At 42.1% G+C, this 14,008-nt stretch overlaps 1 protein-coding gene across 2 annotated transcripts in view; it reads right to left on the reverse strand.

Annotated features, from left to right (window-relative positions):
• UBXN7 (UBX domain protein 7) overlaps positions 1 to 14,008 on the reverse strand; it is a 64,625-nt gene that overhangs the window by 25,108 nt on the left and 25,509 nt on the right. For both annotated transcript variants that reach the window (XM_002716533.5, XM_051818969.2), the window contains exons 3-5: positions 13,102 to 13,169; positions 3,544 to 3,609; positions 1,049 to 1,161 (exon numbers count right to left, since the gene is read on the reverse strand). In XM_002716533.5, coding sequence (XP_002716579.3) covers positions 1,049 to 1,161; positions 3,544 to 3,609; positions 13,102 to 13,169 — 247 coding nt within the window. The remainder of the gene's footprint in view (positions 1 to 1,048; positions 1,162 to 3,543; positions 3,610 to 13,101; positions 13,170 to 14,008) is intronic.

Here is a 14,008-nt window from a genome sequence, read left to right on the forward strand (position 1 = left end):
ATCTTAGAAAAGACACTAAGAAAAGTGAGATTTTTTTTAAAGCTAACAAAATGGCAAAAATTCTAAAACAATGTTACATAAAGCTAATAAAAGGATTTCATCAAACCAACAATTTATATGCTGCTAGCACAAATACATTGCCTATCTTACTGGCTAAAACATAGGTCAAAGTAACCTTTAAGGGCCGGCGCCGCGGCTCACTAGGCTAATCCTCCGCCTTGCGGCGCCGGCACACCGGGTTCTAGTCCCGGTCGGGGCGCCGGATTCTGTCCCGGTTGCCCCTCTTCCAGGCCAGCCCTCTGCTGTGGCCAGGGAGTGCAGTGGAGGATGGCCCAGGTGCTTGGGCCCTGCACCCCATGGGAGACCAGGAAAAGCACCTGGCTCCTGGCTCCTGCCATCGGATCAGCGCGGTGCGCTGGCCGCAGCACGCCGACCGCGGCGGCCATTGGAGGGTGAACCAACGGCAAAAGGAAGACCTTTCTCTCTGTCTCTCTCTCTCACTGTCCACTCTGCCTGTCAAAAAATAAAAAAAAAAAAAAAAAAAAAAAAAAAAGTAACCTTTAGGTATATCATGTAGAAATACTTATTTTTTTTTAAGAATTTTAAAACAAAATTTATATATTTATTTGAAAGGAAAAGTAAGAGAGAGAGGAAGAGAAATGGAGACAGAGAATCTTCTATCCACTGGTTCATTCTCCAAATGGCTGTGGCAGGGTTCACACAGGCTGAGGTCAGTAGCCTGGAACTCCATCTAGGTCTCCCACGTGGTTAGCAGAGGCCCAAGCATTTGGGTCATCTTCCACTGCTTTCCCAAGCACATTGGCAGGGAGCTGGATCAGAAGTAGAAAAGCCAGGACTTGAACTGGCACTCATAAAGGATGCTGTCATTGCAGGCCATGGCTTAACCTACTGTGCCATGCCTGCCCCAAAATATTTATTAAGATGTCAGTTTTCTATGCACTGAAAATATTGTTTTGGTCTCAGAAAAGGAATGACATTGAAAATGAAAAGGACTAATGGTTAAGGCACAGACACTCCCAAAACTTACTGTTTCAAAGCTGCCTTTATGCATTAAGTCAATGGGTGGCCGGAATAGATCTGCAAGAGTAGTTAGTTTCTTATCTATTGCTCCGCCATTTCTTAATTCCTGTTCTTGCCGAACTGCAACACAGGAAGAAGAAGATTTAGTCATAGAACAGTTATGAATGTAATAGTAATAATAATAATAAACCCTTGTTATCAACTGAAAAAATTACTGAATAATGTGCTAACTCAAATGCAAAAGCAAAAATCTAATGCTGACTCCAAAAAAACATACAAAGGGGTTAGAAGGGAATCTTCAAGGCTCAATGGTGTTCCCTATACAAAGGACAAAAATTACAAAATTAATTAAAAACAGACACACCTGAGGTGGGCATTGTGGGGAAGTGGGCCAAGCCCCCATGCAAGTCTGAGTCCTGGCTACTCCGTTTCTGATCCAGTTTCCTGCTAATGCATACTCAGAGGAAACAGATGTTCAAGTGCTTAGGTTCCTATACAAGAGGTCAGGATGGAGTTTGGGCTCTTGGCTTTGGCCTGGCTCAGCCTTGGCTGCTGTGGACATTTGGGAGTGAACTAGTGGGTGGAAGATATTTCCCTCCTAGCCACCACACCCCAATGCTTCTCTCTGCCTTTCAAGTAGATGTAAATGAATAAATAAAGTCAGAGAATCCTAATGAAAACATTGCCTTGACATAGTCAAAAACTAACTTTAATATGGAAGAAAACTTTAAGCCTCATTTACTTAGTTCTCAAAGTGATCTTAATTCTTCTCTTTCTACCTCCAGGCTCAATCTTTAAAGATTCTCCCAGGGCCGGCACCACAGCACAGCGAGTAAAGCCACCACCTGCTGTGCTGGCATCCCATGTGGGCATTGGTTCGAGTCCTGTTGCCCATTTCCATAGCTCTCTGCTATGGAGTGGGAAAACAGTGGAGGATGACCCAAGTCCTTGGGACCCTGCACCTGTGTAGGAGACCCAGAAGAAGCTCCGGGCTCCTGATTGGCGCAGCTCTGGCCGGTTGGCGAGTGAACCAGTGGATGGAAGATTTCTTTCTCTCTCTGCCTCTCCTTCTCTCTCTGTATAACTCTTTCAAATAAATAAATAAATCTAAAAAAAAAAAAAAAGATTCTCACAGCAGAGATGATGACCAATGCTCCCATCTTCCACTGAAAGTATGCAAGATTCCTTGGATGACTTAAGTTTAGATTCTCCTCCAACTCCATTAAAAGTTAAAAGACTTATCTGTGTCTCAATTAGTTCATTGTAAGTCAACTACAAAATGAGAGATGGTCCAAGAGTTTTTCTTATTTCTTCTAAACGTAACTATCCTTCCTTTGGGATTCGATTGCTATATCTGCACTAAATTCTCTTAAGATTCTCAATCTAACTTATTCCACAGAAAGATATAAACCCATTCTAAACAACTGTAGCCAAAATGTTAAAAATGAATGCTTGGGGGGTGGGGGGAGGGGGTCGGTGCTGTGGCACGCAGCTAAAGCTGCTCTTGCAGTGCCTGGCATCCCATATGGGCACCAGTTCGAGTCCTGGCTGCTCCACTTTCGATCCAGCTCTCTGCTATGGCCTGGGAAAGCAGTGGAAGATGGTCCAAGTCCTCAGGCCCCTGCATCTGTGTGGGAGACCTGGAGGAAGCTCCTGGGTCCTGGCTTTAGATCAGTCCAGCTATGGCCATTGGTGGCCATTTGGGAAGGGAACCAGTGGATGGAAGATGTCTCTGTCTCTCTCTGCCTCTGCCTCTAACTCTGCCTTTTAAATAAATAAATAAATAAATAATCTTAAAAAAAAAGAATGCTCTGGATGTGTGGCTTTTTCCTAATTTTTAATCAACTATAATAGCCACTCTTGGTACAGTCATTCCTTTCGTTGACAAATATCAGGGCCCTGAGGAAAATACAGTTTTTAGTTTTATTATACTCTGCACTTAACCGCTCATTTAGAAGTTGATTAAATTTATAAATTGCCAGGTTTCCTGATCATCTCTTTCTCCTTTATTATTCTATAACCAAACAATTAAAAATTTGGAACAATTCAAGTTGAGGGGAGGGTTACTTACAAGATGAATACACAATTTCACTTTTTAAAAAAATGTCCATTTATTTTAAAATTTATTTGAAGGGTAGATGTACAGAGACAGACAAATCTTCCATCTATTGCTCACTCACCAAATGAGTGCTGAAGACTGGAGCCTGGAACTCCATCTCAATCTCTCAGCAGCAGAGACTTAAGTATTTGGGCAATCACTTGCTGCCCCCAAGGTCTGCATTAATGGGAAGATGGGATTGAAAGCGGAGCTGGGACTTGAGTCAGGTAGTCCAATATGAGATGCAGGCATCCCAAGCAGTAGCTGCACCACTGTCCACCCCCATAATTTCACCTTTTAAATAAGTTGAATCCTCAAAGTAACCAGGCCTGATATCAATCTTCTTTTTCTTTTTAATAGGGAGGGAGGGGGAGAGGGAAGTAAGTTGGTCCACAGATACCTACTAGTTTCAGTTTGAAAATCTCGGAAACCATCAAATATTGATCGTGCAGGTCGTCGTCTTTTAGGAGCTTTAGAGGAAAAAATAAAATTGATTTAAAATTTAAACATTAACCTTGAAGCGTAATTCTAAAACATTCCTTGTTTAAGTATTTACGATGCTACCTTCCTTCAAATAACAAAGATTTTAAAACTTTCAATTCATCAGCAACTTAATTAATTCAATCATCTTTAGCCCAATCACCTCATTTCACAAATGAGAAAATGAAAGACCAGTTAGGAGACTTGACCAAACTTGTGTAAAATGCTAGATCCAAGTGGTGGATTTAGAAAGCAAGATGATTTTGAATGTGACTCCGCACACAGATAAAGCAACACACACACTGTAAATATCCAAAGGCATCTGACACTGTTTGATGTAACACTTGAGTAACAAAGTACTAAATGGTAGGTTTAAAATCTGTTTCTTAGTGACCGGATATACATGCAGAATTAAAAATCCACCCTCCAAAAATCTTTAATGTTGGAAGAAAAAATCTTTTCCCATAGTTACATGCATAATCTTTTAGTGACAGAAAAGTGAACAGAACCAGAGTCTTCTGCTTCACCAGAAGTGTCTATTGCCCATTTTTAAGTATTTGGCACATAAGTTCTAGAATGCAATAATTAAATATCAACTTCTTATATGTGTTATCAAACCTAAAAAAATGGCCTGATCATTTATCTACATTATAATAAATAAGGCCTTTTAATGATGTTTTCAGTATGACCAGCATGTAACCAGAACAATGATCCTGTTAATAAATGATTAGGAGGGCCAGCACTCTGGCACAGTGGGTAAAGCCATGGCCTGCAGTGCTGGCAACCCATATGGGCACCGGTTCGAGTCCCGGCTGCTCTACTTCTGATCTAGCTCTCCCTATGGCTTGGGAAAGCAGTAGAAGATGGCCCAAGTCCTAGGACCCCTAAACCCGCATGGAAAGACTGGGAGGAAGCTCCTGGCTCCTGGCTTTGGATCGGCGCAGCTCTGTTGGATCTGTTGCAGCCAATTGGGGAGTGAACCAGCAGATGGAAGATCTCTCTCTCTCTATGCCTTTCCTTCTCTCCGTGTAACTCTTTCAATTAAATAAAATAAATCTTTAAAAAAAAATGATTAGGAGTAGGATTAGATGAGAGTATAAAGTCTCCCAATTCATGTCAAAGCATCTTTCCCAACAATCTGTTTGCCATTACACTGAACAGTACTGAGCAGAAACCAAAATGAAAACACACAAAAAAAATTGCAGAACCATATGTTAAAAACTTTTTTGCTTAAAACATATTTGTATTATGCCACACATACCTATATGTGTATCAATATTTATGTTAAAGAATCACAGCATTATCTCTGAGAAAAGGGATGTAGCAAAATTAAAACACTTTCATATTTAAGTTTTATATTGAATTTTTAAAAATGTAAATATTGTAGGAATAACACAGCCTATCAAATAATGCTTTTTATAAAAAAGATTTATTTATTTATTTGAAGGTCAGAGTTAGAGAGAGAGAGAGATCTTCCATCCACTGGTTCACCCCCCAAATGGCTGCAACGGTCAGAGCCAAGCCAAGCCAGATAGGAGCCAGGAGCTTCATCCAGGTCTCCCACATGATGGCAGGGGCTCAGGCACTTGGGTCATTTTCTGCTCTTTCCCAGGTCATTAGCAGGGAAATGGATCAGAAGCAGATAGCCAGGACACAAACCATGGGCACTCATATGGGATGCTGGCACCACAGGTGCTGCTTTACCAGCTATGCCATAAGACCGGCCCTAAATGATGCCTTCTTAAAACCAATTATCTGATATTCTTTAACTATAACAATTAAGAAGGAAAGATATATAATCATAAGACATAAAATGGCTGCCTAAGAATGCATATCATCATAGGGGAAACAAAAGATGATTTTCTTCCACTTTCAAATTGTCAAAGGCAGGTCAGTCAATATTTCTTATTTCACTTTGCCTACCCAGTTCTTCCTTCTCTATAAGGTACCCGTTCTGGGTATTTTCATTGGTTTCTCATATTGCTAGCCGCCTACCCAACTCTTTAAAATCTTGAGTTCATAACCTGTTCTCACTTGTTTCCCCTCATCTATTCTAAGTGTAGCCAAGCAGCTCTCCTCAGGCCACACCTCTGGCCCAAGACCATTCTCACTGCAGGCTTCTTCAATGTCATTTCCCGGTTCTTCCAAATTATCTGCCACAAGCAAACATTAGTCCTCTAAGGTCACTCTACTGCCCATGTAACAGAAGTGCTGGTCATTAGGCATTAAGAGAATAAAGCAGCAAAGAGCTAAGAGATTTGAAAGTAAGAATAGGGGAAGGACAGATGAAGAAAAAAAAAATTGTGGTGATTAGAGTAGCAATGTTTCACATTTTCAAAAATCTGTTAATGTTTGGCTTAAGACATATGGTTTTCAGATCTGCTTCTACATTATTTTAGATGTACTGTTATTCAGGAAAAAATGAAAATTCAGACTCAAACACATAATTGTAAAATGGAGAAGTGCTTTAACAGTCTTCTTAGATAACTCTGGATATTCTTCATTGATATCACACCAAAACTCAGGCAGTGGTAGTTTCTGTTTTTAATTTGTTTACTTCCATTTTACTTGAAAGGCACAGACAGAAAGAGACAAACATCTGCTGGTTCATCCCCCCAAATGCCCACAAGAGACAGGGATGAGTCAGGATGAAGCCAAGACAAAGCCAGGGGCCCAGAATTCAATCTGGGTCTCCTACATGGGTGGCAAGGACAAAAGTACTTGAGCCATCACTTGCTGCCTCTGAGGGTGTATATTGACAAGAAGCTGGATTGAAAGCAGAGCAGCTGAGACTCAAGCTATGGGATGCAGGTGTCCCAAGTAGCAACTTAACCACTGTGCCAAACGTCAGTTCCTAGATAGTATCTTAAAAGTTATCTGCAGAGGCCAGCACTGTGGCATAGCAGGTAAAGTCGCTGCCTGAAGTGCCAGCATCCCATATGGGCACCCAGCTGCTCCACTTTTGACCCAGCTCCCTGCTAATGGGCTTGGGAAAGCAGTGGAAAGATGGCCCAAGTCCTTGGGCCCCTGCACCCACGTGGGAGAAGCTGCAGGCTCCTGGCTTCAGATTGGCTCAGCTCTGTCCACTGTGGCCATTTGGGGAGTGAACCAACAGATGGAAAGACCTCTCTCTCTGTAGCTCTGCCTTTCAAATGAAAAATCTTAAAAAGTGGGACCTGGATTATTATCAATGAACTTTTCATACTCTGTCCCATTAAAATCTGTTATTCTAAGTCAGAGGGGGGAAACCTTTTTTTTCTGCCAAGGGCCATTTGGATATTTATAACATCAAACACAGGTCATACAAAATTATCAACTTAAAAATTAACCAGCTATAGATTTACTGACTTTTGAGTCACACCTGCAGTTGCCTTGGTAGGGCCAGACCCAATCATTTCATGGGCCTTATTCAGATGGCAGGTCGGACATTCTCTACCCCTGTTCTAAGTGGCTGTCAGTCTCTAAAACAGGCACTATTCATCCCTGTATCCCAGTATTCGTAACTTGTGTGTGAATACCTTGAATATGGGCAAGGATAAACAGAGTGCAGCAGGGGTGATGGAATGGGTCACTTCCAAGGTTAGGTTACAAAAAGACACAGTCTTCCATCTCAGGTTATCCTCTCTGCTGCTCTCATTTGTTCCTGGTAAAGAAATGATGTCTCCAGCCAACAGCTACATGAGTGAGCTCAGGAGCTCTTCCTCCATTCAAGCTTTGACTCTTGCCCCATCTGGCACCTTTACTGGATTTTTGTGAGATATTCTAACCAATGGCACCCCACTAAGCCAATTGTGGATTACTAACTCACAGAAACTGTGAGGTAACAAACGCTTGTTTTTCTAGGCAGTTTCATTATAGAGCAATATTTACACAATAAAAAATATCTAATGCAGTCACTAATACAATTCATCTTGCAGTCTGAATGAACCTCTTTACCTATGCACAATTTTGTAATACCATGCACTGATCAACTGAAAATATTTGCTCACTTAGTTATGAAAACATTCCATATAATGACCATTTTGTTACACAATTTTAAAAAACTGTTTATGTCACCAATGATCTCATCAGAAACTCTGTAAGTATTGTGAAGTTATCAAGTTTATAATAATGGTGGATACAAACTGTCAATTCTAAATTTCTAATTTTTGCCCAAAAGCTTTTTTTAAAACATTGTCAGTTTTTCTGAAGTAATAAACTCACTTCATTTTCAAGAAAAATGTCTGCCAAATGCCCAAATCTAAACACCTAGAGCTTTTCAGCAATCTTTCAAGTAAAAACAAAATTCCATAAAAAAAACTATCAGCTGCTAGTTCAGCTCACAACTCGAATAACTGTACCAATGCTGTTACCTTAACCATATTTCTTCAATATACAGATGTTAAGTATATGCCTTATTTCAAACACTTTTTTTAATTTTTTTTTTTTTTTTTTTTTTTTTGACAGGCAGAGTGGACAGTGAGAGAGAGAGAGACAGAGAGAAAGGTCTTCCTTTTGCCGTTGGTTCACCCTCCAATGGCTGCCGCGGCCGGCGCGCTGCAGCCGGCGCACTGCGCTGATCCGATGGCAGGAGCCAGGTACTTATCCTGGTCTCCCATGGGGTGCAAGGCCCAAGTACTTGTGCCATCCCCCACTGCACTCCCTGGCCACAGCAGAGAGCTGGCCTGGAAGAGGGGCAACCGGGACAGAATCCGGCGCCCCGACCGGGACTAGAACCCGGTGTGCCGGCGCCGCAAGGCGGAGGATTAGCCTAGTGAGCCGCGACGCCAGCTCAAACACTTTCAAAATATATACTCAATAGTAAGGCCTTAATGAAATTAATCATGTTTACTGTCTCATTAAGAATATCACTAAATAAAGCTACATTTTCCATTTTTCTATAAACCATGAGTATGTGGCAATGAAGAATTCAGACTTGTAGTACAGTTTGGTATCACCGCTCTAATTAAACTAAGATGCCAGCAGTCTGACCTACCACTGTTTTGACCTACCACTGTTTCTGAACCATCCGTTCAAATGTCACTACAGGGAAAAATGCAAATAACTTCTTAGTATTATTATGGAAATAGTTTTTACCCTGCAGACCCCCTAAAAGGGTACCAGCAATCCTAGATCATACTTTGAGAACCAAGCTTTAAATGAACACTGCCTTAAGAAGAAAACAGCTCTCCAAATATCCATTTCAAGTTATACCAAGGTCTGTTAATGCAAAGTAAGGCTGTGGGGCCAGCACTCTAATGCAGTAGGTTAATCCTCTGCCTGTGGTGCCAGCATCCCTTATGGGCACCAGTTCTAAATCCAGCTGCTCCTCTTCCAATCCAGTCTGCTATGGCCTGGGAAAGCAGCAGCAGATGGCCCAAGTGCTTGGGCCCCTGCACCCACATGGGAGACCCAGAAGCTCCTGGCCTCTGGCTTCGGATCGGTGCAGCTCTGACCATTGCGGACATTTGGGGAATGAACCAAAGAATGGAAGACCTTTCTCTGTGTTTCCTCTCCTTCTCACTGTCTGTAACTCTACCGCTCAAATAAATAAGTAAGGCTGACTTCCTACTTGTGTAAATTATTCTCATCCCCTTCCTCACTGTCTATCAATCCAGGGTTTTAAAAAAAAGGGAAGGAAAGTAAAGTTCCAAATGGAACTCTTTTGCCTCTGTTCAATCACAAAACAGCCCAGCTATCACATCTTATAGTCTTCTCCAAAGATCCTGCCTTGTTCCTCACAATAAAGAGAACACAAAGCTTTCAAGGGCATTACCTTTCAGCTCGAAAGTCCATATACAGAAAAAATACAAAGCTTTATTACATCTAGTATATGAGGTACTTCAAAAACTTCACAGAAAATTTAAATTAAAAGATAAGCTTAAGTAAGTGCCGAAAACTGTGAAAACCATGCACACAAGTAGTCTTCAAAAGATCATTAAAAAATGTTATTTTTTAACATTCATTTATGCAAAAGGTAGTAGTGCACTTTGGTATCACTGCCCTAATTCAACTAAGATGCAACAGTTTGACCTACCAGTTTCTGAACCATCAGTCCAAATGTTCCAACAGAGAAAAAGACAAGTAACTCCTTAGTATCATTATGAAAACAGTTTTACCTTGCAGACTTGGAAGCTGGATCCAGCTTACCCACAGGAGTGGCAGATACTCAACTACTTGAACCATCACCTGCTCCTTCCTAGGGTATGCATTAGCAGGAGGCTAGAGTCAGGAGCCAAAAGAAGGACTTGAACCCAGGTACTCTGAGACTGGATGCAGGTGTCTTAACTACTGAGCCAAACACCCACTCCAAAAACATGCATTTTGAAAAAACTTATGGAGGCCAGCGCTGTGGCACAGTTGGGTTAATGCCCTGGCCTGAAGTGCCACATCCCATATGGGTGCCAGTTCGAGACCCAGCTGCTCCACTTCCAATCCAGCTCTCTACTATGGCCTAGGAAAGCAGTAGAAGATGGCCCAAGTCCTTGGGTCCCTGCACCCGGGTGAGAGACCCAGAAGAAGCTCCGGGCTCCTGGCTTCAGATCGGCACAGCTCTAGCCGTTGGGGCCAATTAGGAAGTGAACCAACAGATGGAAGACCTCTCTCTCTCTCTGCCTCTCCTCTCTCTGTGTAACTCTTTCAAATAATCTTAAAAAAAAAAAAAAAAAAAAAACAATGCATGGATTTCAGAAATTTTGTAGGGGGCCGGTGCTGTGGACTAGTGGGCTAAGCCTACACCTGTGGCACCGGCATCCCATGTGGGTGCTGGTTCATGTCCCGGCTGCTCCTTTTCTGATCCAGCTCTTGGCTGTGGCCTGGAGGGGTGGTTGGGGATGGCCCAGGTGCTTGCCCCTGCATCCTCATGGGAGATCGGGAGGAATTTCTTGGCACCTAGCTTCAGATAAGCTCACCTCCGGCCATTGAGGTCATCTGGGGAGTGAACCAGCAGATGGAAGTCTTGGAGCCATTCTCCCATGGATACAGAGGGATGGTTCTATTTCATGCTTTAGTAAACTCCAAAGCAACAGAATCAAATTTCTACCTTATAAAAACTGTGAACTAAGATGCTTTTTCAAATCAAAAGACAGAGGGGCCGGCACCATGGCATAGTGGGTAAAGCCGCTGCCTACAGTGCTGGCATCCCTTATGGGCACCAGTTAAAGTCCCAGCTGCTCTACTTCCAATCCAGCTCTCTGCTATGGCCTGGGAAAGCAGTAGAAGATGGCCTAAGTGCTTAGACCTCTGCAACTGCGTGGGAGATCAGGAAGAAGCTCCTGGCTTCAGACAGCTGCAGCTCCAGCCATTGCGGCAATCTGGGGAGTGAACCAGCAGATGCAAGACCTCTCTCTGCCTCAGCTTCTCCATAACTCTGCCTTTTAAATAAAATAAATAAATCAAATCAAAAAAAAAGAGAGAGAGACAGGGAGGTCTGTCTCTCCCTCTGTGGTTCTGCCTCTCAAATAAATAACTGAATCTTTAACAAAAATTTGTATTAATATTTTATTTCCATTTTCCATGAAACTTTTGATGAACCCTTGTATTAACAGCATAATGACTGTTGAAAAATCAACAGTTCAGAAAGCACAATATTACACTAGAATATTAAGATCTAATAGTTTCCCTCTCACTTTTTTTTTTTTTTTTTTTTTTTGACAGGCAGAGTGGTTAGTGAGAGACAGAGAGAAAGGTCTTCCTTTTGCTGTTGGTTCACCCTCCAATGGCCAGGTGTTTCTTCTGGTCTGCCATGGGGTGCAGGGCCCAAGCACTTGGGCCATCCTCCACTGCACTCCCGGGCCACAGCAGAGAGCTGGCCTGGAAGAGGGGCAATCGGGACAGAATCCAGCGCCCCGACCGGGACTAGAACCTGGTGTGCCGGCGCCGCAGGCAGAGGAGTAGCCTATTGAGCCGCAGTGCCGGCCTTGTTTATTTCTGAAACTAGGCAGACCAAGTTTCATATCCACAGACTCAACCAACCTCAAATGGAAACTATTCGAATGGGTAAGGGGGACTTTGACTCTGCTGAACATGCAGGCACTTTTTTTCTTGTTATTTTCCCCCAAGCAACACAGAGTAACTCTTTTTTTTTTTTTTTTTTTTTTTTTTTGACAGGCAGAGTGGACAGTGAGAGAGAGAGACAGAGAGAAAGGTCTTCCTTTTGCCGTTGGTTCACCCTCCAATGGCCGCCGCGGCCGGCGCGCTGCGGCCGGCGCACCGCGCTGATCCGATGGCAGGAGCCAGGAGCCAGGTGCTTTTCCTGGTCTCCCATGGGGTGCAGGGCCCAAGCACCTGGGCCATCCTCCACTGCACTCCCTGGCCACAGCAGAGGGCTGGCCTGGAAGAGGGGCAACCGGGACAGAATCCGGCGCCCCGACCGGGACTAGAACCCGGTGTGCCGGCGCCGCAAGGCGGAGGATTAGCCTAGTGAGCCGCGGCGCCGGCCCAGAGTAACTCTTTACATAGTACTTATATTGCATTGAGTATTTTAAGTAATCTAGAGATGATCTGATTTAAAGTTCACCAGAAGAAGTGCAGAAATTATATGCACAAATTACACCATTTTAAGTAACAAAAAAGTACCCAAGGGTCTTGGTACCCACGTCGGGATCTTGGAGCCATTCTCCCATGGATACAGAGGCATGGCTCTATTTCATGCTTCAGTAAACTGCAAAGCTGTTGAATCAAATGTCTACCTTATACAAACTGTGGGTTAAGATGCCTTTTCAAATCAAAAGATAGAGTTTATATCACTTTCTTTATTTTTATGACTTATTTCTCCTCCTCTGTCCTGCTTTACCTACAAAACTTCATATAGGTCTCTCTTTCTCAGCTTTCAGAACAAACCATTTCTATTGCTGTCATAAAATACATACAATATACATGCCTCTATTTATGCCTGCCCAACCAGATTATAAGTCCAACTTCTCTTTTTTTAATAAATCTATTACTGTCTAAAACATTTTGGTTCACAAAACAAAAATAATATTTATAAAATTTTTAAAAATCTGACTGAATGTCCCAGTCTTTACCATCTTCTCAATACATCCAGATTAGTATCACAGAAGTTTCTGTTTGTTTGTTTGTTTGTTTAACTAGACTAGGGATTACTTTCTCTTGTATTCAAAACAGAAAAAGCATCTGTGGAAATGAGAGAGAGAAGGTAACGCATATTAAGACAATAAGGATCTGGTGTTCAAGCAGGTATTCAGAACACAAAACTTCAGTCTTCTATGTAATGACAGGTTTGTTTCCACTACAAGGCAGGAATTCTTTTTGTGAACTTTCCTCCTTTTGGCCTTCTGCAAGCAATATAAATTTTTTAAAAATCTGCTACATTCTATGTTAATCAATTGTAGAACTTTCTTGAGAGAAGCACAGAAATACAAGAATTGACTCTACTTGAAGTAATAATTTCAGAGTAAGCCTTCCTATTTTTGATAGCTTCATTAAAATCCTAAAGAAAGACAACATCATCAACTAAGGCTAAGAGAAAAACATTAACTTACCACCAAACAAAGGTTCTGGTTCCACTAATATTTCCTGCTTTTGAGGAATTGGGGCACGGACTTCTTCTCTATTTAAAAAGAAAAAAAGGGAGAGGGGAAATATGAAAATGAAAACTGTCTTCTGCTATCTGTTTACTTGTTATAAGTAATACAAATGCATTCAAATTAACAAGTAAAATGAACACTGGACTTAAATGACTTTTAGGAACCATGGTAAGTGTTTTAGGTGTCTTCCATATAACGTAACTGAAATAAAGTACCTGACATATATAATTCAAATGGCTTATAAAGAAAGAATAATTAATGTTTCCCTTTCCCTCTCAAGTTTTCTACCCCTCAATTCTTTAAGAGGGAAAAAAAGATTAGAAACTTATCCAGAGAGATGGAAAATATAGTTACCTCACAAGGATATCACAAAATAAGCTTAAACGAATACACAGTGAATTTTATACTAATTATGAAGGAAGCCAATGCAGTAATGATTGGCTTACTTGGTAAGAGGACCCTCACATACAAAATAGAAAAAGTAATTACACATCTTTAAAAAGTCTATTCTCTTCAAAATTTACCTCCACAGAGTTTCCTAATAATGCATTTCTTCCTGTAAGAAATACTCACTTAAATATAAGTAAATGCCTTTAAAAATCAGTCTGATGGGGCCGGCGCTGTGGCGCAGCAGGTTAACACCCTGGCCTGAAGAGCCGGCATCCCGTATGGGTGCCGGTTCTAGTCCTGGCTGCTCCTCTTCCGATCCAGCTCTCTGCTATGGCCTGGGATAGCAGTAAAAGATGGCCCAAGTCCTTGGGCCCCTGCACCCACAGGGGAGACCTGGAAGAAGCTCCTGGCTCCTGGCTTTGGACTGGCATAGCTCCGGCCTCTGTGGCCAACTGGGGAGTGAACCATTGGA

The sequence above is a fragment of the Oryctolagus cuniculus genome, chromosome 4, assembly GCF_964237555.1.
Source record: "Oryctolagus cuniculus chromosome 4, mOryCun1.1, whole genome shotgun sequence".
Taxonomy (NCBI): Eukaryota; Metazoa; Chordata; class Mammalia; order Lagomorpha; family Leporidae; genus Oryctolagus; species Oryctolagus cuniculus.